General features: G+C 53.7%; 1 protein-coding gene across 4 annotated transcripts; it reads right to left on the bottom strand.

The window, feature by feature from the left end:
• Nucleotides 1-25526, bottom strand: NBL1 (neuroblastoma 1, DAN family BMP antagonist). Of its 4 annotated transcripts, XM_021095465.1 has the most exons (5): nucleotides 25335-25526; nucleotides 21874-21946; nucleotides 3053-3247; nucleotides 2816-2927; nucleotides 1-1509 (listed from the first exon to the last, which is right to left on the bottom strand). In XM_021095465.1, the coding sequence occupies exons 2-5, from the start codon at nucleotides 21879-21881 to the stop codon at nucleotides 1261-1263; spliced, it is 564 nt and encodes a 187-aa protein (XP_020951124.1). In that variant the 5' UTR covers nucleotides 21882-21946; nucleotides 25335-25526; the 3' UTR covers nucleotides 1-1260. The 4 variants fall into 4 exon arrangements, with proteins under 4 accessions (XP_020951124.1, XP_020951125.1, XP_020951126.1 ...); XM_021095466.1 differs by lacking the exon at nucleotides 21874-21946; XM_021095467.1 differs by lacking the exons at nucleotides 21874-21946; nucleotides 25335-25526 and adding an exon at nucleotides 11978-12213.

Genomic DNA, 25656 nt, shown 5'->3' with positions numbered 1-25656 from the left:
CACAGGCATTGAACGAATTTATTCATGAGAAAACTGAGGGTTTGGGGGTGAGACAATCTACTGGTTACAAGCTCCAGAAGCTCTTGTCGGAACAGCCGTGAGGGTGGGCACCCCTCGGCCTGGGGGGCAGGAGGGGCTGGCAGCAGCCCTGGGGACAGAGGGCAGACGCAGGCGGCTGTGGGTCCTGGAGGGCATCCTTCCCTGCCCGCTCGCCCGCCCCCAGGGCCCCGCACTGCCTCTGGGGCTAAAGTGCAGCTGGGAGGAGGGAGGTGGGTACGGGGCAGCTGGAGAGCCGGCCCATGAACCCGCGCCCCTCCTCTTCCTCGTTTCTTGGGGCTCAGCCAGGGTCCTTCCCAGCCGGTCCCTCCTGGGAACCTCTGGGTCAGGGAGACCTCTCCCCACCGTCAGATATTCAGAAAGAGCTTCCCAAGGGGGTGAGGCCGGCTCCGTCAGCTTGGAGGGGCGCGGGACGTGGGGGGGCAGCGGGAGACAAAGATCCGAGAGAGGGCAAGGAGGGCCGTGCGTCTGGTCCAGGGGGTCACCGCCTCCCGCTGGCCCAGCAGGACTCCTCCTCCCTCACCTCCTCTGCCCCTGGAAAGACAAGGAAGCCAGGCGGCCTGGCTCCCAGCTCCAGGGCCATGAGTCAGCAGGGTCCTGCCCAGGCCTGACTCCCAACCATGCCACGGAGGGAGGGCCACCTCAGCGCCACCAGAAGAAGCTGCCCCAGGGAGGGGGAATGGGGCGGAAGGCCTGTGGAGCTAGAGCTTCCTGCTTCTGCCAGTGGTCTTCTGAGTCTGCCCTCCGGGTTGTGGCTGGCAAGGTGCCCGCCCTCAGCTCAGGGCCCAGGGCCACCATCTGCACCCCCAGGGTCCGGCCCCACCAGGGGCCGTGCGGGCCTTGGCCTGGCTCCTGCCATCTTGGACAGCCTCCTCCCAACGCAGCAGCTTAGCCAACTTCCACCCCCTCCCCAAGGCACATCTCTAGGAGGCAGAAAGGAAGAGACCCACCCCCCCACGCAAAAGAACCCTGAAGACCTCTGCTTCTTCCCCCCACTCTGGAATATATTAAATTGTGCAGCTTGGTGCCAGGCCCCCCTCCCACTTCAGATCTCCATGGCAACCGGGAAGCATTCCAAGTCCAAGTCTGAAGCCAAGTCCATCCAGTGCCAAAGGGGGGCTTCGGCCTCTCCCCCAACCCTTCCCCGGGAGGGCGAGACCCAGCATGCCACAGGGAACGAGAGGGGAGGAAGAGCAGAGGGCCTCAGTCCTCAGCCCCCTCTTCCTCGGTGTGGGCGGCCCCAGGGGGGTCCTCGGGCTCGGGGGTCTGCCCGGGGTGGGGGTGGGGGTGGAGGCCGGGCGGGGAGCCCTGCGCGTCCTCGCCCTGCACGTAGACGCTCAGCCCCTCGTGACTGGGCTCCTTGCCGCAGGCCTGGCAGCTGCAGTGCAAGATCTTTTCCACCAGCTTGTCCACTCTGGGCACCTCCTCGTGGCCAGGGCACTCCAAGGTCACCTGGGGAGGGCAGCAGAGAAGGGCAGAGATGTTCCCAAGGGCCTGCGGCAGACACACGCCTCATGAGACCAAGAAACCCAGAGATCCCCAGAAGCCTGCCCACCTGGGACACCCCAGTTAGTTCTGTGGGCCCAGGGGGGAGCAGGGGTGAGTCCTGCAGGAGCCCCCTCCCTCTGCATCCCCACCGCACCCAGGGCGCACCTTGAGGGGAAGCCCAGCGTGGCCAGCCCCTGCCTGAAACTCCCCCCTCCCCACCCCAGGGGTCCCACTGCACTGGCAGAAAAACTCCAACTCCACCCCTCCACCCCTGACCTCGCGCCCATCTCACCACCTCTGGGCTGCCTGATCTGCCTGAGACTTTGCACATGCTGTTCCCTCGGCCCGGGAGGTCCTTGCCTAGCCCAGCCTCTCCCGGCCCCAGACTTTACCCACTTAACTTCTTCTCAACCTCTGCAGCTGAGCCCAGACATCGCTTCCTCAACAAGCCCCTCCAACACCCCACCCCACCCCCCTGCCCAGCTGACGCGGCCAGGATGAGCCCTCAGAGTGGATGCTCCTTCCCGAGTGCCTCCCTCCTTCCTTTCCTTCCTCCTGGGCTCTCCCTCCCTCTTTCCATGGAGCACCCTCTCCATGCCAGCTCTGGGGACACAAGGACAGGCACGGGCCTTCAAGAGTCCAGGAGGGGAAACGGACTAGTCAAAATCACCCAAATGCAAATGAAAAACTGTGCACGTGACAGACGCTCAAAGCAGAGGCCACCTGGTGCTTGGGGGAATCAGGAAAGGGGCTCTGAGAAAATGATGCCTGAGCCAAGAGCAGAGGAGCCACCGGAAGTTAATTAGCTGGGGAGGAGGAGAAAGATATTCCAAACAGGGAAAAGAGCATGTGCAAAGGCCCTGGGGTGGTAGCAAGCCGCTTAGGTAGGGGAGGCTGAAAGGAAGTGGGTTGGTGTCGAGTGTCAAGCTAGGAAAGCAGCTAGGAGAGAGAAGCAAGATGAAGCCAGAAAGACTGGTGAGCCAGACCCGGCCTCATGGGGCATGACAAAGATGTTGGTCTCATCCTATAACAGTGGGAAGCCACCCATTGATCTCAACATGTGACCGACATCAGAACAGAACTTCAGAAAGAGCTCTTGTCCCGTATGTGTTGGAGTCAGACTTGAGCCATCAAATCCATTGGAGTCTTGAGCTATCAAGCGGCGAGGACCGTGTCTGTTTCCCCAGCACAAGCCTTGAACCCTACCCACAGCGGGACCTCTCAAAGCACTTGGGGCCAGGGCCGGGCACAAGCGGGCGGCAGTACTCACGATCTCCCACATGGACTGGGCTGGCATGCAGGAGTCACAGTGCACCAGGGACTCTGTGGACTGCGGGAAAGTATTGGGGACGCTGTAGCTGAAGCACTGTCCCAGGCACGCCCTGTGGGAGGAGAGGCCACTGTGTCCGCGTCACCGCGGTGGAGGCAGGGATGGGCAGCTCCGTCCTCTGTCCTCCCTCCTGGACCCACGTCCTCATCCCCGCCACCCACCCCCCTGGGACCCCACCTGTTCTGGATGGACTTGGCCTCACAGCCGCTGTGGCCCACGATCTGGGTGATGTTCTTGGCCTCGCACCAGGCGCTCTTATCCGGGAACAGGGCCAGCTTGTTGATGGGCGGCGGAGCGGCCAGCAGCACGGCGGGGAGGACAGCCCCCAGCAGGACCCGAAGCATCATGCCCGTGGCCTTGGGAGCCCTGGAACTGAGGACAGACTGCAGGTGAGGCCGGCAGGGCCAGAGTCTGGGCAGAAGGGTGGGGGGCGGTGGTGGTACAAGCGCAGGCTCTGACACTTGACCGCCTGGGTTCAAATCCGACCTCTATCGTTTACTAGTCAAGCACAGCCTTGGACAAGTTATTTCTCCTGTATGGACCTCAAAAATGGGGCTGCTAATAGTACAGGCACCGGATGGCTATCAGGGAGATCACCTAAGGTATTTCATGAAAAGCCCTCAGCAGAGAGGCTAGCAGATAACACACACTCCATTCGGGTCCATCATTTTTGTAACTTACTACGTGGCTCTGAGCAAGTTGCTTATGACATCTGTGCCTCAGTTTCTGCATCTAAAAGGGGGAGGGGAGTTCCTGATGTGGCTCAGTGGGATAAGAATCCAACATAGTGTCCGTGAGGATGCAGGTTCGATCCCTGGCCTCGCTCAGTGGCTTAAGGATCTGGCTTTGCCACAAGCTGTGGTTGCAGGTGCAGCTCGGATCCCGCATTGCTGTGGCTGTGGTGTAGGCCGGCGGCGGCAGCACCAATTTGCCCCCGGCCTGGGAACTTCCTTATGCCACAGGGGCGGCCTAGAAAAGAAAAAAGTAAAAAATAAACATTATAAAGGGGGATGGTGCTGCTGAGTGTGGTCATGGAGTGCCGCAAGTCCAGAACCAGACAGGGTTTCCAGACCCGTCCAGAAGTGAACAATCATGAGCTCCCTCCTCACTGGGATGCTGTGGATACTCTGGGCAGCGCGGGTCCTCGCGGGGCTGGGCAGCCAGGATGTCTCCCGGACGTGCTGTCATAGCTGTCAGTATTCTAGCGCCAGGAAAGCTCACTTCCATCCCCGTGTCACTGTGAATTCTTGTGCCCCCTTGGCTGGCTGAAGCTCAGGTGAAAACAATTAACCCTGAAATAGACTGTATGTTTCTTTTGGATGCCCCAACAGAGCCCCAGGCCCTGAGACGCCACACACATCATTGTCTCCAGCTCTGTCCTAACCCGAGTCAAAGAGGAGGCAAGCCAAGCCAAGGGCTTGAGCCTCTGTGAATCGAATAGAGCAAGGCACTGAGGCAATACCAAAATCTGCCAGGAGATGGCGCTGCAGGGCAGAGTGTGTGTCAAGGATTGGCTCCGAGGGGCTCTTCCCAATGCCCCCCAGCCTCATCTTCTGTAGGACTCACTCGGCCACTGCAGAAAGTGTGGAGGAGGGAGGCTTCAAAGAGATTCTGAAAGGAGGGCAATGCTCACAAGGTGGTCCTCTGGGGGACTTCGGGGAAAACGCACTGGACCAGGAGTCAGGAATCCACACATGCTGTGGGACCCTGGATGCTCTGGCCTCCGTGTCCCCTGACCTGTAAAATGAGTGAGGTGCTCTGGACAGTGGTTCCCAAACTTGTTAGAGCCTGGGAATTCCCTGGGGATTTGTGGAGTGAACTTTCTAGTGTGGGGGTGGGATTCTGCCTTTGGGGGGGGTTGTTTGTTTTCGACAAGCTTCCACTGTGGTTCTGATATGCAGGCCAGGCTTGAAATCTGGTCCAGCTTGGTCAGCCTGGGATTCTGTGTCTGGGAACAGCCCCCAGAAGGACCAGGTGGGGCCGAATTGGGAGCAAGGGCCAAGGATGGCCCCTCTGGCCCCACTGAGGCCAGTGCTAGTCAGGCTGGCTTGGGGGCGGACATGCCATTCAGAACAATCCCACCCTCAGCCCAGCAGGCAGCAGGTGCTTGGCAGCATTGGGAAGGGGGAGGAGTTGGGGGCATCTTGCTCAACCCTGTAGGCTACCTGCGACCACCCCCATAGCGCTCCCCTCTCTCCACCGGGCAAGTTCTGCCCAGGTCCTGCCCCTTCTCCCTGCGGGACGTCTCCAGAAGCAGAGACAAGTCTCATCCCACTGGATCCCAATGCCTGGGTGACCTGCTCCCAGCCCAACGGGGAGGGGTGAGGCGGGGAGAGCAGTGGGAGGTGAGTCCAGACAGTCAGCCCGTCCCCAGGGAGTCTGTGTCCTGACCCAGGCTCTCACCCACACGTTTCCGGTCTCACTCACAAGATCGACAGCAAAGCCCATGTTTTCAGTTCAACCACATCCTAAGAAAATAGAACGGACTTGTTCCTAACCAGCAACCTAATTTTTCAACACGCTTCGCATCCGGCAGGCCTCCTCACCTCCTGGGTCCTCTTCCGTCCCGAGGGGATCAGCCTGGGTGTCAGGGTTGGACCAGAGCACACTGGCAGAGGCCCATCTAAGGCCAGAGCTCCCTGGGCCTTCCCTACAGGCCTCAGAGAGGTCCGGGGACTTTTGTCCTAGACCTGAGCCCACCAGGATTCCCCAGAAAGGTGACTGGAGCACGGAGTGAGGTTAGGTTTCCTTAGGACTCGGTGTCGAGCCCGGGGTTGTAATGAAAGCACAGGGGATCATGGGGCTGTCCTGGGATTGGGATTAGGAGAGGTTAGGACTGAGGCTGTGAGCCTGGACCAGGCTAAAGGGGGGCAGAGCTGAGATGGGGGCTGCGGTTAATAAGACGGTTTAGTGGAAGATGCGATCATGGTGTTTCAGGGGCATCACTGGCCTGAAGGGTGAGGGCTGGTTATTATGGGTCGGATTATAGCAGAGCTTGAAGAGAAATGTCATCAACGGAGGCAGAAGGCCACCCGCCTATCTACCCCCCTCGACAGGGTACGGCTGAAGGTCAGCTGGGCCTGCAGAGGCGGTGCTATAACTCAACGCACCAGGCCCAGCTTCTCCCCCACTCCTGGCCAGGACTCCAGAGGAGGGGATGGGTCACACCCAGCTTCCCCAGGCCAGTAGCCCTGAGCTCCAGCAGAAGCGTGGCCCCTGGAGCCTCCAAAGTTCAAATTCCAGCCTCCCACCCAGGAGCTGTGTGACCTCTGGAAGTAAGTACCCGCCTCCCTCAGCCCTAAAATGGGGAGCAGAGCCTTTCCCTTGAGAACGACCAGGAGGATGCAGCGCGAGCACCCAGCAGGCACCCTGAACTCAGGCCAGTTCTCTTCCCCCCGGGGGATCTTGGGAAGGGTGGGCAGGCATCAGAACCAAAGTCAGGTGCGGGAGCAAGGACGCAGAGAGGACGCCAGGCTGGTCTCTGCTTCCCACCCTCCGGCCCAGCCCCCAAGAACATCCCCTGCCCCCACTTCAAACTGGGGTTGGCTCTTTGCTAGCACGTTTTATTTTTTGTTGGCTTGGCTTTTGTTTTTTCAAGCAGCAGCTCAGTTGATCTTTTTTTTTTTTTTTTTTTTTTTTTATCTTTTGTCTTTTCAGGGCTGCACCCCTGGGGCATGTGGAGGTTCCCAGGCTAGGGGTCTAATTGGAGCTACATTGCCAGCCTACACCTCAGCCACAGCAATGCCAGATCCAAGTCACGTCTGTGACCTACAGCTCATGGCAACGCCGGATCCTTAACCCACTGAGCAAGGCCAGGGATGGAACCCACAACCTCATGGTTCCTAATCAGAATCGTTTCCGCTGCGCCACAACGGCAACTCCCCTGATCCCTGTTTTTTTTGTTTTTGTTTTTTTCTTTTTTTTTTTTTTTTTTTGATACAAGAGTCGGATCTTCCTTCCTGAGACTTGAGAGTCTCACTAAGGTTCTCACCCCTTCCTCCCCAAAGGTCACACAGCAAGTCATGGGACTCCCAGAATGCCAGAGTAGGAAGGACATTCCCCAAGCCAATCCCCTTGCTTTGCAGAGGGGCTGTCCCCAGGCCCCCAGCAAGTCAGGCCACACAGTGCCCTTCCCCGGGACCATGCAGTTCCCTGCAGTTGGACACTTGTGATCAAGCACCTTCTAGGAGGGTGGAGAGGGTAGTGAAGGAGAGGGCAGGGGGACCTGGGGCTCACGCAGGACTTCAGAGCCTGGAGGGAGGTTGAGGGAGGTGGGTTAAGAGGAACCAGTTGTTTGGGGCAGACGGATGCAGTCAGACAGCTGGAGGGGGTGGGGGAGGGGGGGTGCTCAGTTCCAGTTAAACTCGGGCATGCGGTTAGGGGAGAGGAGAGAGCTCCGATTTGCGGGAACTCCAAGGGCAAGGCCAGGAGGTTCTCAGGCTTGTGGGTCTCAGCCCAGCACACTGCTCCCTGCCTTCCAGTAGTCAGAGCTGCTTCTAACTGTGGCCGAGGCCTATTCTAGCACTCTTTTATATATTCATCTGTGCAGCTTACAGCGATCCCAGGAGACACTTACCGTGTTTCCCCCTTTCATTGAGGAAGACACCTAGGCACAGGAAGGTTAAGAGGTTTGCTCAGGCTTATACGATCAGTGTTTACCAAAGCCAAGATCTGGAGTTCGCTTGTGGCTCATCGGGTTAAGGACCCTGCATTGTCACTGCAGCTGCTCTGGTCGCTGCTGTGGCTGGGATTCCACGCCCGGCCCAGAAACTTCTGGAGTGGGCAAGAGGCCCGGGCTCCCCACCCCTGCCCCATCAACAGTCCAGGTTCAGCCACTGCCACGGTCAGCAGCTTGGGCCGCCCCAAGGGGCAGAGTTCAAATCCTACCCGGGACTCACCTGCAGATGAGCATGTGGCGGTGGCGGACCCCTGGCTCCTTGGAGCCTCAGGAAAAGGATGACAAGATCCTTCCTCAGGGCTGTGAGGAGGCCACCATGAGGGCGTCCTCAGCCAAGGGCGGGTGCCTTCTTACACCTCTGCCCCCACTCCTTCACTCCCAAATCCAAGGCCTCCGGATCCTCAGAGGCCTCGTGCCTACACCGGACCCATCGTGGGGCTGCTGACAACATGGAAAGAAGTCCCCTGGGGGAGGGGAGAGGACACAGGCTGACTCCTTCCAGCACGGCGGAAACTGAAGTGACAGCTGTGTCTCCTGCACAGGGAAGAGGTAGTGACTAACTCGGGTTTATTCCCTTGGCAGGTTGCTGGGGAAGGACGGACTGGGGCTGAGAGAATGCAGGCCTCTGGGTTGGGTTTGTGGGGTCCTCTCCAGGTTTCACACCCACCAGAACCTCCCTAGCATCTCCCCTGAGATGCTTCCCAACAACTCAGATGTCTGGGCCCCAGGCCTGGATACTCTGCCAGGGTCTGGGGTGTGACCCAGGGATCTGTACCCCCTCCCACATGATTCTGAGGCCCAGCTAGGCCAGAGATATGGTATGGCCACCCGACTTCCCAGGGAAGGGTCCCCCCATAACAGCACTGCTGACAGGGGTCACTGGCTGGGCCTAGTACCTGGAATCAAGCCATAAAACCACACCGCCCCATTTCCTCTTTTGGGTAAATCTGAATTTTTTTTTTTTTTTTTTTTTTTGCTTTTTAGGGCCATACCCGCAGCATATGGAGGGAGGTTCCCAGGCTAGGGGTCGAATCAGAGCTATAGCTGCCGGCCTACACCACAGCCACAGCAACTCAGGATCCAAGGCATGTCTGTGACCTATACCACAGCTCACAGCAACACCAGATCCTTAACCCACTGAGCAAGGCCAGGGATCGAACCCACAGCCTCATGGATCCTAGTCGGGTTCATTAACCGCTGAGCCACGATGGGAACCCCGAGGTAAATCTGAATATTTGGGGTCCTTAAGGCTAAAGTACACCGGGATTTTCTCGGTTCACTGGTCCACTCCCCCCAGAGCCCTCCCCACCCCCCAAACAGACACAGGCCTTCGGTGCCACGGTTCCCAATAACCAGCCTGGGGTGGGAGGAGGCGGAGGGCAGGGCTGGCAAGCCTTTGGGAGAAGGCAGGCCTCTCCCCAGCTCCAGCTTCTGTCTTCCGTCACCTCCTCTGGAAACCTTTCCCACTTAGGGGCCCAACTGACTAGGATGGAAGTTTCTACCTGGAGGCTTGGGTGACATCTGGATTCCCACAGCAAACGTGGGATTTGTGGCGCGTTGTTTTTCAAACCGATCCGACCAGATGCTCCCAGCCCCCACCTCCCCGTGTGCTCCTCCCCCCTTCTCCCCCCTCACCGCACCCCCCAACTCCACACACACAAAGGGTCTGAGTCTCGGCCATTCTCCACAACCGACTGTGGCAGTTCAAACCCCAGCTCAGCCACTTGAACTCTTCTGTGCCTCAGTTTCCTCACCTGCAAAGTGAGGGGGACCCACCTCCTGGGGTGGCTGTGAGCATTTCACTGAAGAGTGCGTGGAAATTTCAGGAGAGGGCGCCTGTCACAGGATGTCCTCAGGAGATGTCACTATGACTGCTAGCTTGGAGTCACTCAGGGCTACTCGTCCTCCCTGAACTCTGCCCACACCCTTCTGCCTCCCACTCCACCCCACCCCCGTCACCCTCCCCTCCCCCTCCCCCGTCCTCCCACTGGAACCTCAGTGGGTCCTGAAAATACCTAAATCCAGGGTTGCATCTGCCTCAAAGAATCTGGATTTAGGGGGAACTCAGGCAAATGTGTTGACGGCTGGGAGAGGGTTTTAGGAACATACTTGCCTGCCAGACTCTCATTCTTGGGCCACTGACTGAAGGGACAGGGTCCCGCAGAGATCAGCCCCTTCTAGGTTCTATCTGGGAGAAAACAGGCTGGGCCTGGCTGCCAGGCTGTACATGCCGCTGGGTGCAGAGGGCGTGGCGTTTGTGGCCACGGCCCTAGGCTTGGGGATCAGCAAGGGTGAGGCAACTACGGCAGGTCTTGGAATGAGTGCAGGGACTTCCTTGATGGTGCAACTGAAAAGGTCGAGCCAGGAGGGGCAGGGCAGGGTCAGACCCCAGCCCTGATCGGCTCAGCAGGCCCACTCTGGGGTCTGAGGACAAGTTCAGGCCCAAGCTCATCTGCTGACTCACTGTGTGCCTGGAGGCAGGAGGGTACAATGGCTACAGTGGCCTAAGCCTTGCGTTTGCCCCTGTAAAGTGGGAAGCATGGCCTGGGAAAGTCCATCTTAGCAGATTCCCTCAAGAGGAGCCTGGCTCCAGAGCGATGCTTAAGGCCACTGTGATTCCATGACCCCAGTCACCGCAGGGTGGCTTCCTTCCTTCCATCTGCGCTGGCAGAGCATGAACCAACTGTCCAGGGGCAGACCCGAAGGGCCAAGTCCATGCCCAAAGGGCCCGCCCACCTCTGCCAGGCAGCTCCACCTCCCTGGCTGCAGCCCCCAACCCAAACCCAGAGCACAGCCCTCTGGCCCCCAGACCCTCCTGCCCACAGACCAAAAACTGTCTCCAAAACAAATCTATGCTAATGAGCTGCTGCAGGGTCGGCCTGCACATCTGCTCAGCAGAAGTCCCACAGCCGACTTCACCAGCATCCCTGGACCCGTGGGGGTGGGGGTGGGGAGAAGGAGCTAACTCAGTTGGAAATTTCGCTTTAAACGGATGAAGCTATATCCGCAGCTAATGCACAGCACATCCTTCCGGGTCCACCCTCCAGCACACAGGCCCTGGAGAAAGAGGTCCAGCTTGCAGGGGCGGAGGTGGGGCGGGGGTCACCAACAAAATGCTCCAGCCTCGCCTCTTCTTTGGCCCCAACTAAAGAAAGGCAAACCACACCCAAGCAGCCCCAGCATCTGGAGGAGTTTCAGGAGGCTGGTGGTTTCTACAGTAACAAAGGGTGAGGGGCTCCTGTTGACAAATTGCTTCCCCACCCCCCTACGCCCGCCAGCGCCCAGCCTTTGGCCTCCAGCCCTGACCTCTGTTTTCCCGGGGTTCCCGTAGTTACAGGCTGCTGTCCTCCAGCTGGGCAAGGACCTCGGAAAGCCTGAAAATGTGCCCTTCTCCCTGGGTGCCCCCCACCCCCTGGCCTCGCCAAAGCAGCCAGCTGCCCCCTTTACTGCGGCTTATAAAACATCAGGATCGCCCCGCCCAGGGCGCAGGGCAGGCAGGTGGCCGGCAGCACGGCCCTGTTGTCCTGGCGGCCTGGCGGGGGTGGAACTCAAGAAAACTGAGCCCCCGGAAAGGCTGGCTCCTCTGCCCCAGACTCAATTCCGGGGGGATGACCCGGTCCAGGCCCCAGGGGCAGGCAGAAGGTGGGGTGGTGGCGGCGGGTAGGGGGGGGTCTCTCGCTTCTTATACCGGGTCTAGGCAAATACTGGCGAAGCCCACTGGGGGCCCGGTGCCTCCGACACGGGGTTGGGGGTGTGTGTGTGAATTTGAGGGTGGGGGACCAGGGAGACGCACAGGCACAGAGAGAGAGTCCCACAGCGTTGCAGGCGGAGAGAAAACATAAAGGCAGAGGCACAAACCCAGGAAAACTGAAAACAGGCAGAAGGGGAGAAAGAGAAAGAAAGGGACAGAAGCAGAGAAAGAGAGGAACGGAAGTAGAGAGACGGAGACAGACAGATGGGCAGACAGAAACACAGAGAGAGACAAAAAGGCAGAAACGTACCGGAGTGGGGAGGCTCGCGGCACGGCGAGGCCCGGGCAGAGCCGGGGGGACGCGCGAGCCCCGCAGCCGAGCTCCGGGCGCTGCCCCGGCGCCCGCTCGGCCCGACCCGCCCTCGACCCGCCCGGCTTTCTCTCGGCCGCGCATCTCCCTCCCTTTCTCTCTTGGCCGCACAACTCCTACCGAGAAAAAGAAAGCCCCGGCGGGTCGGGGGACCGGCTCCGGGCGCAGGGCTGCTCCCTGGCTACCCCGTGCCGCGCCCACGTCCCCGGCCGCGGCGTCCCCAGCCCCCCGGGTTCCCGGGCTCGGCGGCGGCGCCTCCGCACAGTGCCCGGGGCCGCCGGGCGGGCCGGGGGCGCGGTGCTGCGCCTGCGGCCGAAGCCTCTGGAAGCCGGGCGCCCTCGTGCCGGCTCGGGCGGGACTTACCGCGCGCGGCGGCGGCGGTGGGGAGCGCGGTGCGCCCACCAGTTCCTGCGGAGCTGTCTGCGGGCCGCAGGGGGCAAGCGCGGCGCCCCCAGGGAGGCTCGAGGAGGCGGCCGGCAGGGCTGGCGGCGGCCCCGCGAGGCTCGGCTGGGCTGCGCTGCGCGCCGTCTGCGGCCCCGGGCGGGCGCGCGGTGCGGGGGAGCGGCGAGCCGAGCGGCTCCGACGTCAGGGGTGTCTCCGCTCCAAATAGGGAGCGAGGGCGGGGGCAGCGGAGGGAGGGACGCGCAAAAGAAAGAGCGGGCGGGCGCGCTGGGCCGCTCCCTCCGGGCGCGCAGGAGGGGGCGCCTCGGCCGCCCGGGGCCCCGGCCCCTTCTCCCCACCCCGCCCTCGAGCCCCGGGCCGGGCTCCGGCGCGGTCCGACGGCGCGGCGGAGCTGCCGGGGCCGCCCCGGCCGGCGCCCTAGGGACAGGGAAGAGAGCCGGCACCCCGGTGCGTTTAAAGCGCCCTCCGCCGGCTTTCTCTGCGCTGGGACTTCTCTCCGCCTAACTTTCCCTGAGCCCGGGCCTCCGGGTGACGAAGATGGAGGTGTTCCTTTTGGTGGGAACCGGGCGCTGCTGCCGTCTTGCTCCGAGAATGTGGCGTTCCAGTCCACCGAGCCACCGCACGAGGGACGCAGTCCTGCCAACCTGTTTGCTCCAGGGCGTGCGACAGGTCCTTGCTCTTAGTTCCCTAGTGTCACTCGACCTTTGCCCGGCCTCGCCTCAACTGCAGGCACTGGCTGAAGTGCACAGAGAAGGGTCTGGGAGCCCCAAGGAGGACTATTCCCAGAGCGTCAGAAACTCAGCTCACCTCTGGGGCTCTTGGAAAGAGCAGAGCACCCAGCACAGCCTCCAGCCTCAGCTGCTGGAGAGGAGGGGCACCCAACTCACCAGTCTGCACTTGGACGGGTTTCGTTCGTGCCCTCTCTGTTCCGTGTGCCCAGTAAAGTAATAGCTTTGCTCCTGGAAAGGAGTAGCCCAGGACACAGTCGTGAGACAGGGTTGCGGGATTTTGGGGTTCTACCACAGTCCTCAGGGTCCGTGCCTTTCACTCCAGCCTGGCTGGAAGCTCCCAGATGGAAGCAGCCCTGCTTACGGACGTCACAGGTTGCTGAGCATCAGGAGGGCTCCTAGGGGCCTGCTGATAGCTCCATGGTGTACTCTGGCCTGAGTGCCTCCCCAAAGCCTGCATCTCCATGCCTCCTACTCTTGCTCCTTTCATCCTTGGTAAAGGCATCCTTCAGGCCCCAGATTGGATACACACCTCTCACTATGCCTGGTAATTCCCTTCTAGATCTAGTTGATTAGTTTCTTTCCTCCACTTGATGGTGGGCTCCTTGAGGGCGGAGATCACCTATGCCAGAGTCTCCAGTGCTGGGTGTGGGAGGCAAGCAAGGTGTACAATATATTTGGCTGAACGAAGTAATGTTTCCATGAGGCTATTTGCTCATGCAAATAGAGCACCTTACTACAGTAAGCGCCTGGTCCCATTTCCGCCCACACAATAAATCTATGAGATAAACAGTACTGTTACCCCCATGTCCTAAGTGAAAGAACCAAGACCCAGGAGAGGTTGAGTAACTGGCGGAAAGTCACACAGTAAAACGGATGCCAACTCCCGTTTGGCTGAGGAACACATCCCACAGGATCTAGCCTCACAGCCTGGTACACAGTAGGCACTCAGGAAACACTGGCCATTGTGCTCACTACTGCCACTCTCAAGGTGGACCCCAGGTGGCATGGGGACTGGATGGTCTACATTTTTTTTTTTTGGTCTACATTTTATAAGAGCCACCCCATTGTAAGAAGTGAATTGGGCAGCCTGATGAGTCTGTCAAATCATCATAGAGAGCCTGGAGTAGAAGCCCTTGACAGTTCAGCCACCTGACCGTCTAACCAAGGACATGGGGTCTGGGATGGGGTCACATCTACCTGGTGAAGACTGGTCATTACAGAAGGATGACCAGGTAAACAGGAGGTCTGGAATGTGGCTTGTTAACACAATCAACAGCTATCATGTGCCAGGCAATATACTAAGCACTAGGCCTGCTTTGTTGTATGGAAACCTGACCACAAGCCTCTTATCATTCCCATCTTACAGATGAGAAAAACCAAGGCATCAAACACTTAGTTACCTGCCCAGAATCACACTACTAGTGATGGACAAAGTCCAGACTCAAATCCAGGCCCGTCCACTCCAAAGCCTGTGCCCACCACATCCCCTTGACTTCTCAGAGCCCCTCCATCCCAGCAGGGAGGCTACACTCCTAGGACCCGAGGTGGTGGGGCCCCAGTGGGAAAGGCAGAACCTGTCACGTCAGAGTCTCCAAGCTCACGGAGATGCACCTGGTTGGCAGCAGTGTGCAGGTTGCCCTGACAGGCCTGGCTGGCACAGGGCACGGGCCTGAAGCCAGAGCCTGCTGGCCCTGGGCCAGCCTCTTGGGGCCGAGGTAACGTGGGGCCCAGCGCTGGGGTAGAGGGCTGAAAGCCTCTCCCCAGCTCATTAGCAAACATCTGGGCTCAGGAAAATGACCGACCTGGAATGTGACTGGGCTGTGGGGAGCTGCAACCTCCCAGAGTCCCGGGAATGTGAGCTCCCTCCCGCAGGGCCCGGGCTTGGGCCAGCTGTTTCCTCTAATCCCGTCAGCCTGGTCTCAACAGGGGTCCAAACCTCTACACTCTCCTGGAGAAAGAGTGAAAACAAGCAAAGGTCTTCCTTCCCAGTCGGGCCCACTGACTCAGACGGTTGGTACTGGGGCCTCAGAGGACCACAGCCCCCCTCTCTCCCGTAAAATAAAGACCAAGAGTGTCCACACTTCTACGTGTGCGAGTGGGAGGGGCCATTAGGACGCATCAGAGACAGTTCTGGACTCTTCCTGCTTGGGTTTGAATCCTGGCTCCATCACCTATCTACCCACTGTGGAAGTTGTTTCCTATCTGGGCTTCGGTTTCCTTCTCTGTAAAGTGCAGCTGCTAACAGTATGCACTGTACAGAGCCATTGTGGGGGCACATTCATTTAATTAACAAATAGTTATTGTGCCTACTATGTGCCAGACAGGCACGGAGGGGTCGGGGACACAACAATGGACTAGACCAACAAGTCCCCACCCCTGGGAAGCTTCAGTTCTGTGACAGGGAGGCAGAGCATGTGCGCATAAGCAGACGAATGGGTTTCTCATAATCTAAGTGTTATGGAGGAACTAAGCAAGCCAGAGTGAGGGATGGGACGGGCAAGCCTCAGAAGACATCTCAAAGAGGTGACATTTAAGGTAAGATTATGATGCGAAGGAGCCAGGATTCAAGGAGATAAATGGATGCAAAGTGCTCGGCACAGTTCCTGGAAAATAGTGCGTGCTCCAGAAAATGCAAACTATTTTAGGGAGGTTCGTGTATAGCAGAGAGAAGGCAAGGAGTGCCTGGATCAAACCCAGGCTTTAGCACAAAGCTTTCTCTCGCCTTACTCAAGGACTACACCTCCTGAGCCTCAGTTTCCTCATCTGTGAAACAGGTGCATGCTTACTGGGAAGATTCACCAAGGGAGGGATGCGTGAAGCACAGGGCCTGGCACTAGCTCAGCCCTTAGGAAATGGAAGCTACTAGTGTCATATTAGTCCTTCCTGCAGAGGCCAAGGATTTGCCCAGGTTCACTCAGCAAGTCAGTAGCAGATCCAGGAGCAGAATCAAATCTTCTAACTTAAGCCAAACCCCTAGGCTGGCTCTTGCTTCCTCCTGTCTCTGGGGGCTCAGTAAGGCTCTGGGCCCCAACTTGGGCTTAGAGAAAGGGGAAAGAGGTGACAAGGCGCTATAGGGTCTGTCCCTGAAGGCTGTTGAGGGTTTGGGCAGCTATGGCCTTGGCCCAGACTGGAGAGCAGCAAGCCAAGCCACTGCAGTGACAATGCTGGATCCTTAACCCTCTGTGCCACAAGAGAACTCCCTCAGAATCCTTCTTAACACAGCTCCTCTAGACAGTCACCAAAATGGTTTCTTTGGGTTTGAAAATAAACTTATTTGTTTGAATGAATTTGTCACTCCTAGGAAAATGTGTTTTAGGAATAGATAACTAGTTTGACTGAAACAGAGGTAACATACTAACATTCAGTTTCTCAGCAAATATTTATTGAATGCCTGCTATGTGCCAGGCTACGGCAGTTTAAAACAAAACAAAACTCTAGCCTCAGGGAGCTTACATTCTAGGGAGAGGAGACAGACAACCAACAGAATATGTAGGTAAAGAAACAGATTGTGAGATCATTATAAAGGCCAGAGAGAAAATGTAGAGAAATGGGTTAGACGTATGGTAGGGAAGGGTTATAAAAATCACAGCCATCAGGGAGGACACACTGAGTAAAGACTTGAAGGAGATGAAGGAGTGAGCTGTGTGGACCCCTGGGAGAAGGGTGTCCTGGCAGCATACCGCAAGGACAGAAGGACTAGAGCAGAGAAGCAGAGGAACAGGGAGCCGGCTCTCTGTCGAGGTCAGACTGGCACCAGGAGGGCCAGATCATGTGGAGTCTTGGCATTCACTCTACTGCCTTTGGCTTTTCCTCCAAATGGGATGAAAAGCCATTGGAAGGTTTTGAGCAGAGGTCTGCCACAATCCAGTTGATGTTTTAACACTGGCTGCTGTGCGGAGAACAGATGCTAAGGGAACAATGCTAATAAAATTATCTAACTTTACTATGTACCAGGCCCTGTTCAAAAGGCTTTTCATATGTTCTCATAATAAACTTCGGGGTGAATGTTATCTTTTTTTTTTTTTTTTTTTTTTTTTTCTTTTCAGCTGCACCCACAGCATATGTCACAGCTATGGCAACACCAGATCCTTAACCCACTGCACTGGGCTGGGGACTGAACCCATGCTGCCATGGAGACAACGCCGGATCTTTAACCCACTGTACCACAGTGGGAACTCTGGTATTATCATCATTGCTCTCATTTACAGATGAGGAAACTGAGACATGAACAGAACAAATAACTTCCAAAAGCCCATGGCACAGAGGAAGTGTCGGAGTGGATCCAAAGCCCGAAAGTGTGGCTCTAGATCCCCTGCTCTTCGCCTCTCTAACTCCATGGAAGGGGTGGTGGGCCTGCAGTAGGAGACAAAGACAGGGCTATGTGATGGAGAGCCTTCAATACTAGGCTAAGAAATTTGGACTCATATTTTGTTCATAATTGGGGAATCCCTGAAAATTTCTGAACAGGAAATGACATCCATAAACTGTATTAAGACCAGTAGGAGGAGGAAGAGGCTGAAGGCTGGGAGGCCCCCAAAAGATCTACAGAGCTTCTGGCAAAGTAAGAGCAACTCCCCAAGGGTTCCCTTCCTCACCTAAACTTAGGCTTCACAGATGACAGTTTGAGGCCAAAAAGAAGTCTTACAGCTGCTTTCTGGGGCCAAGGGAGAGGAGTCAGGAAACCCAATTAGATGTGATCACCGACTGACACCTTCTATGCCTCACTTTCTGTGGCTCTGTCTCTTGGTCTTCAAGAGAGGTATCTACATAGATTAAGGAAAGATTTAGAATTACCTTCATACTCTTTGACAGGAGGACTTTTCCTGGTAGAACAAGCAGAACTTGGGTTTTATCCATGAAGTCCACCATAGAGAGAAAAGGAAGGAAAGTCTGGAACATGGTGGGTCTTTGCCTTATTTCTGTGGTGTAAAAAGAGTGTCACGTAATATCACGATTGATACACTTCCAGCTTACAGAGGGATGATTCTTTTGATCATAATTTGTTACACAACTGATATTATAAAAGAATCTTATGTAGCAGGCTATTTTACGTTTCTCCTCAATAACAGAGTGCCTGACCTCACATCTGTACTGCGTGGCAGGAAGGGTTCATTATGACTGTCTTACAATGAGGCCCAGAGAGATCAAGTGACTTGCTCATGATGACACAGTGACCCAGGGAGGCAGCTCAAATGAGAACAGAGGATGCTCTATAGTAAGAATTTGGGGAAGCCTTTCTTCCAATTGAAAGTCACTGACCCATAGAAATGACTAGTCAGGGCCACCCACTTAAAAAGTAAGTTAATTTAGGGGGTTTAAAAATACAGGAAATATTAAACCCAACTTCCAAAGTGAAAAATAATAAGGATAAAACTATTCCATAAATATTAAAATAAAAATGTGCTCTGGGTTTGATCACATCCAAAGATACAGACAAGCAAGGAACGACAAACACCGGAAGACATGCAGACAAAGACTAAGAGAGGGCAGAGAATACACACACACAGAGTCTCTCAAAGAATCACAGTGTATCTTCACTCCTGCACAAGCAGACCTAATTTATAAAATACTGCTCTGCGGAAATTAATCTCTTAGAGCCAGGCTTGGCATTGCTAGATAAGGAAGTTATAGATGGAGGGAAGACCAGACTAAACCCTAGGTTCTGGACTGAGAAATCAATACGAACTCAAGAAGACGTGCGCGCGTGCACACCCCCCCGCCCCCATTTCCCAGCTCCATCTGTTGAGAGGCCTAGGAGCAAAGACACACTAATAGTAACGACCACACCTACTGATCTTGATTTCTTTCTTTTTTCTTCCTTCCTTCCTCCCTCCTCCCTCTCTTTCTTTTTGTCTTTTTAGGGCAGCACTGAAGCATATGGAAGCTCCCAGGCTAGGGGTCAAACTGGAGCTACAGCCACTGGCCTACTACCCACTGAGCGAGGCCAGGGATCGAACCCACGTCCTCATGGATACTAGTCAGGTTCCTTACCGACTGAGCCATAACGGGAACTCCTGATCTTGGTTTCTGACCACCATTCTCCACTAAAAACAACTAGGGCTCCTTGGAGAAATGGCTGACTCCAAAGCTGGAGTAAAGCAAATACAAGAAGAGTCTGGAATATCTCATGCTTAAAGAATGGAGTGGCTAGGGAGTTCCCGTCGTGGCTCAGTGGGTTAATGCATCCGACTAGGAACCATGTGGTTGCGGGTTCAATCCCTGCCCTTGCTCAGTGGGTAAAGGATCCAGCATTGCCATAAGTTGTGGTGTACATCGCAGATGCGGCTCGAATCCCGCGTTGCTGTGGCTCTGGCGGAGGCCGGCGGCTACAGCTCTGATTAGACCCCAGCCTTGGAACCTCCATATGCCGCAGGAGCGGCCCTAGAAAATGCAAAAAGACAAAAAAAAAAAAAAAAAAAAAAAAGAGAGAATGGAGTGGCTATACCAAAGGGTATGGGCCCTGGCCTGAAAGAAATCCTACTAGACAATTTGAGTAGTAAATATTGACAGTAATAGATTATAATCACTTTAATAAAATGAGGACCTACAAGTCCACTATCAATTAATGATCAAATAAACAGGAGAGAAGGGAAAGTTCTTCCTCATAGGATGTCAAATATAAGGAAGAATGAATAGAAAATCATCAATGGATGCCAAAATTAGGAATGGTTTGATAAGAAACAGGATATTTACAGTCTCAAAAGTATTCCCATAATTTATTAATTTCAAAGAGAAAATAACATATCCACAGTGGAGAAACCAGGCAAACACCACTTTAACTAACTGACCTAAGTTCACACCACTAATGAGACAAACAGACATCATGTGCCTCCTGATGGGATGAATTGAAAAGGACACATCATCTCTGCCAAAATCGCAAAACTTGAATCACAAGGAAACATCAGACAAATCTAAACTGAGAAACATTCTACGAAATAACTTGCTTGCGCTCTTCAAAATGTCAAAATTCAAAATGAAAAAAGCCTGATCAACTGTTCTGAATTAAAGAGACTTGAGAGCCAAATACAATGCTTGACCCTGGACTGGATCCCGAACTGGGGGAAGTAGCTAGATGATATAGTTTCAACGATTCACAAAATTTGAACATATACAGTGGATTTGATACTATTGTATCCGTGTTAATAGCCTAATTTTGATAATTGCACTGTGCTTATATGAGAATATCCTTATTCTTATGAAATATACATTGAAGTACATAGGGGTAAATGGGCATGGTAGCCCAGCTTCCACGCAAACGGCTCAAAAATATTACAAATATACACACCCTGAGAACCATAAATAAATGAGAAACAATGCGAACAACTGGTAAACATGGGTAAAGGGTACAAAGGAATTCCTTGTATTATTTTCACAACTTTTCTTTCTTTTTTTTTTTTTTGCCTTTTTCTAGGGCCACTCCCGTGGCATATGGAGGTTCCCAGGCTAGGGGTCCAATCAGAGCTATAGCTGCCGGCCTACACCAGAGTCACAGCAACGCTGGACTGCGAGCCATGTCTACGACCTACACCATAGTTCATGGCAACGCCGGATCCCTAACCTACTGAGCAAGGCCAGGGATCGAACCTGCAACCTCATGGTTCCCAGTCAGATTTGTTAACCACTGCGCCACAATGGGAACTCTATATTTTCACAACTTTTCTAAGTGTAAAACTGTAGCAAAATCAAGAGTTACCAAAAAATTTAACCCCTCAAAACCAAACATAAAGATACTAAATATTATCAGTATGCACTATAAAATGGGTTTCCATTTTCTACCAAGTTATGGGTGCATTTTACTGTCCATAAATTACGTCTTTTAAAAAATGAATTGAAAAGCATATATATATATATATATATACACACACACACACACACACACACACACACACAGTTTTTAAGATGCATAGGTCAATAAAATATCATGATGCTTTATTACATCTGCAAGAACTTAGCAAATCTCATCGGTAACCCTGACCTGAAGCTCTCGTTGACAGTTATTATTTCTGATTAATAAACACAGGAATTATTTTAACAAATATAGCTGATTTCACATTGGATCAACTTGTTCTTATCAATTTAAGCTCAATGAAACCAACTCTGAACAATTTCAACTAGTTCAGTCAGGTTTGTATCAAATCAGGTTTATATTGGATTAAACCACTTTGAATGATCCTTTCCAGATTAAACAGCTTTCAACCAGTATAGCAAAGCAGTTAAGTGTCTGGATTCCAGAATCAGGTAAAAATTTTGCCTATATCACCTCTTAGCTATTTATCCTTGAGCAAGTTAATTTATCCTTTCAAAATATGTCTCTTGGACTTCTGCTGCAGCTCGGTGGGTTAAGGACTCAACATAATGTCTGTGAGGATATCGGTTCAATCCCTGGCCTTGCTCAGTGGGTTAAGGAGCCGGCGTTGTCATAAGCTGTGTTGTAGGTCGCAGATGCAGCTGGGATCCAGCATGGCTGTAGTTGTGGTGTAGGCCAGCAGTGTAGCTCTGATTCATCCCCTACCCCGGGAACTTCCATATGCCTCAGATGCAGTCCTAAAAAGAAAATAAATAAATATATAAATAATCTGTTTCTTCATCCATAAAATGAGGATCATAGGACTTCTCTCATAGGATTGTTTTAAAAATTAAGAGTCGTAATAGACCTAAAGCCTTAGAATAGTAACTAGGAGTTCCCGTTGTGGTGCAGTGGTTAATGAATCCAACTAGGAACCATGAGGTTGCAGGTTCAATCCCTGGCCTTGCTCATTGGGTTAAAGTTCCAGTGTTCCATGAGCTGTGGTGTAGGTTGCAGACTCGGCTTGGATCCCACGTTGCTGTGACTCTGGCGTAGGCCGGCGGCTTCAGCTCCGATTGGACCCCTAGCCTGGGAACCTCCATATGCCGCGGGAGTGGACCTGGAAAAGGCAAAAAGACAAAAAAAAAAAAAAAAAAAAGAATAGTAACTAGCAGGGAGTAGGTGCCCAATAAATGCAAACTATATTATGAATTCATTTGTACTGATCAAATTAAGTTCTGCCAGGCTCAAACTGGCTAGAGCAGGAATAGAGGAAGATGACCTACACTTGATAATAAGCTCCTTTTCTAGACCCAGCTTCTTCCTTATTAAAGACTCACCTGCCCATTCCTGAATTCCTCCAGAATTCCTGACATCATCTTCCTCCACTTACATCTTCTGGTTCTGAATTCCCTAAGTGAGGATCACACAATCAAATCCAGTTATCTGAATGCAAATGTTCAGTCCTAGTCCTGTTTCCTACCATGCTCCTGGGGTTCTCAGGTTCCTGTTCCATTTCTTCAGGGTCCCCATCCACCCCGCCCCCGCAACCCCGCCCCCCCTTGCCCTAGCACTGAGGTCAGGTGCTCAATGACTCTGGTCTTTGAAAAGCTCAGCTATAGTTTCAGAAGGGAGAGGCCACCATGGCTTTGCTCCTGTGTGCCTTGATGGAGTAGAGTGAAAACAAATGACACTGATACGTATTCAGGACGATACACAGTGTTTTCCAACCATTTTTTGACTTTTTACTACCAGAAATCATTTGAGACACCCATTCCCTCTCTCAGGTCTTGCTAACTTAGACTCTACCAACCAACCCCTTGAGCCCAAGGATTAGGCCCTTTCTGTTCTAGAACAGCCCCCTGACTACCTACCATTAATACTATGCACTCTATTCTGATTTAAATAGCAGCATCCTCTTTTAAAATACCGGTGTTAGCACATATATTTGACCTTCAAAGTCTGTAAGGTAGAAAGGATCTTTTTTCTCCCTTCACAGATGATTTCCTCATGGCCAATAAGTGTTGGAGTAGGAACCTGGACCCAGGTCTGCCGACCGGGAACCCCACGGCCTTTGCGTGTGCGCCCTGCCTCTCCCGTGTCCCCTGTCCCTGCTCTCCCTTGGAAGCACTTAACCACTAGAGCACCCTGACTTTCACACTTGATCTGCACGAGGCTGCTCGGAGAACATCAGAACCTCTGCCCTGCTCCCGCCCAGGCCTATTTACCCCGACACCATCCTTTGGTGTCCGAGGGGAAGTGGCGCTTGCAGCACACTTAAAGAAAAAAGCAGTGATAGCTTCCAGATGAGCCTGTGATTCTAAACTTAACATTCCTTTCGGTACTGAGAATTTCCACTTTCTCCCCTTCCACCCCTTGGCATTTATGTAATTAGAAAGCATGCAACAGGAGATCGTTTGTCTCAGCACCGCTTGGGATGAAGGCCGTCCCAGCCCCGCGGAGTACATCCTTGTGGAGAGACTGTGTAGAGTTTATTTGGACAGGTTCAAAAATAGTCGTTCAACAATACAATCAGATTGAACCACCACAAGTAAAATGTAATTATGGCTTGGTTACATGAAAAAAAAAAAAGTAAACAATGAGGTTTGGAAAAACTAAAAGCAAAATTACAAAGGTATCTCCTTCATTCCCAATTTCTGCATTTTCCACAAGCAGGATTTCAAGACTGCATCCGTGGACCTTTCGAAATGGATGAGAAAGGATGACCCTCAATAAAGGAGACAGCCTGAGTGTGTTCTGAGGCCATTTCTCAGAACAAAGGCATACTTCTGCATAAGGCAAATGCAGCCTGATAAAGACTCCCCCAGTGGGACCTCGGAATGCCAAAGTCATTCACCTAAATGAGTTCAAAATACATATTGTTCTGGGCCAAATTATACAGTGTCAAACTCAGACTGTATGTATTTATATATGTTGGCAGGGCAGGCCACTTTTGGGGCGCCACGGCTTTATCCTAGTATCCTGTGCCCAGTTGGGTTCCCATCGCTCTCTCCCCAACCCCATGAATTTACTTGTATTTGGTTCCAGAAGGGCAGACAAGAAGCAAAGTCAAAGTTTCACAACCCCACAAGGGAGCAGGGCCCCAGAGGACTTGAATTTCTAATGAAACTTAAAGTAGAAGAGAATGTGTGCCTTTGCCAACAAGGCTGGAACTTTCTGAAGTTTGGTTTGAGATGGGGGCAGGGAGTGGGGACAAGATCGAGCATTGTGCTTTGGGCCAGTCTCTGCTAAGAGCTACAAGCCAGGAATACAAAGTACACTGGAGTTAAAGCAAACAGCCAGTGCTTCCTTTGGGTGGCCTTTGCCCAGAACTACACTGCACAGGGCTCAGTTTCTCAAAACACGCAAGTGGAGTTTAAAGATGCTGGGCAAAGGGATCCATCCAAATGAATGCCCAAAATTTAATAACTAATGAGACAGAAGTCCAAGTCCAGTGTCCATTTCCACTCCATATTCTTCTGACATATCTAGGGAATTAGTGAGCATGGGCTGTGCTTTCTGTCTCTGTCTTTTTTAGAAGTAGACCTGTTAGTCTCTTCTCTCCCTAAATAAAGACGGGAAAAAAACTGGGGGAAATAGTAACTTTTAAAGCAAATGTGAAGGAGACATGTGTAAGAGATGAAACAGGTTGTAAGGTTATTCTCTTTTCACTACATGTGCAAAGTGAACAGTAGCAGAGTGGCCACGGCAAGCCAGGACCATGACTTAAAGACCATGGGCTCAGGCCCCTCTTTGGGCTTCAACTGATCCAAAGAAACAAAAAAAGCCCAGAGAGCAGAGGAACCTGGCCAGTTTGCAGAGCCGGAGGCCACTGCTGCCTGTTCTGGTCCAGAGCCAGCACACCTTTCTGGAAAGGGGGGGGTTGGGTGAAGGATGAGGAAGGAGAAAAGGAGAAGGTATTTCCACTCTGAATCTACGCATTAGAAAACTTGCAAGAACTGTCTAATCAGTGTTCTAGAACTGGGGTGAGGGACCACCTCTACGCTGGTGCCCAGGACACCCCTTCGCACTCTGCTGTGCCCCTGCACGCTCAGCTATACTGACCTTACGTGTAGGTTCCCAACAACGAAATGATTCCGAGTCCCCACAAAAGCTGCCTTCCCTCTCCTCCCATCTGCCTAGAATGTCCGGTCCTCCTCAAGTCTCAGTCTGTGTTCCCGCCTCCTCTGCTAGGGCCTCTACGGAGATGGACCTGCTCCTTCTCCTTTGCTCCCACTGCACTCTGCCTACACCCTGCCTCCTCCAGCGGCAGGAGTCTGCATGTCTGTCTTCGCATTAGACTCTTAGCTCCCTGAAAGGCCCGTGTCTTGTTTTCTCATCCCTTTATCTCCACCACATCATATTGCTGAGCTCACAGGAGATGCTCAATCAACATTTAGAGGATACAGGGACAAGTGGGATCAAGTCCTGCCTGTCTTAGTTTGATTATAAAGAGAGAGACAAATAAGAGCTGAAAGGTTGAGCTCCATGGTTCTGCACATTTTCAGAATTCTGCTGCGATACTACTTCATGTCTGGCCTCCCTGGTTCACGTGGAACCAAAGGAATAAACTCACAAAGAGGCATGAGCAGTGGCCCTTTTGTCCTCAGACTTAAGCTGCTACCTGAAGATGAAATCAACCCCAAACACAGCCTTCTGGCTGGCTGTGTAAGGCACGAGCTCTCCCCAGCCCCCAGGACAAAGCTCCCAGTACTGAAGCCTGGATGGCATCGAGCTCCATGAAGCTGTGGGCAACTGTGACATCAGTGGAGCGAGCCCCAGACACAGCAAGGTTCCATACCTGACAAGAGAGCCAGCCACCCAACCGCAGGGCAAGAGACACAGCTGGGACGTGCCCGGCCAGGTCCAGCGGTGAGAACAACATAGGGATTTTCAGGAACGGCCAGAGCAAGTGAGGGTCCTCAGGACGTTGTCATCTTCCTCAGATACGGCCACGCTCTCTCCGAGCTCCAATTTATGGGGTGGAAGCAGCTCTGAAAGCTCACATTAAGGGGCAACTGGGGAGAACGCACAACGGCTGTGGTTCCAGGAAGGCTCCCAAGAGAGGCTGCGACCGGGCGGTTACAGCTGCTGGCAGTTCAAATACACTTTTCCTCATGCTC

The sequence above is a fragment of the Sus scrofa genome, chromosome 6 (assembly GCF_000003025.6).
Source record: "Sus scrofa isolate TJ Tabasco breed Duroc chromosome 6, Sscrofa11.1, whole genome shotgun sequence".
NCBI classification, from domain to species: domain Eukaryota; kingdom Metazoa; phylum Chordata; class Mammalia; order Artiodactyla; family Suidae; genus Sus; species Sus scrofa.
The sequence above is the reverse complement of the archived record's forward strand: the minus strand, read 5'-3'. Positions and strand labels throughout refer to the sequence as shown.

Coding starts and splice junctions, on each gene's coding strand:
- NBL1 (XM_021095468.1), bottom strand. CDS start 10,440: ATGTGCAGGCCGACCCTGCAGCAGCTCATTAGCATAGATTTGTTTTGG. Junction 3,248..10,345: donor GGTCTGGGGGCCAGAGGGCT/GTGCTCTGGGTT, acceptor GTCTGTCCTCAG/TTCCAGGGCTCCCAAGGCCA. Junction 1,510..2,815: donor CCCAGTCCATGTGGGAGATC/GTGAGTACTGCC, acceptor TGCCCTCCCCAG/GTGACCTTGGAGTGCCCTGG.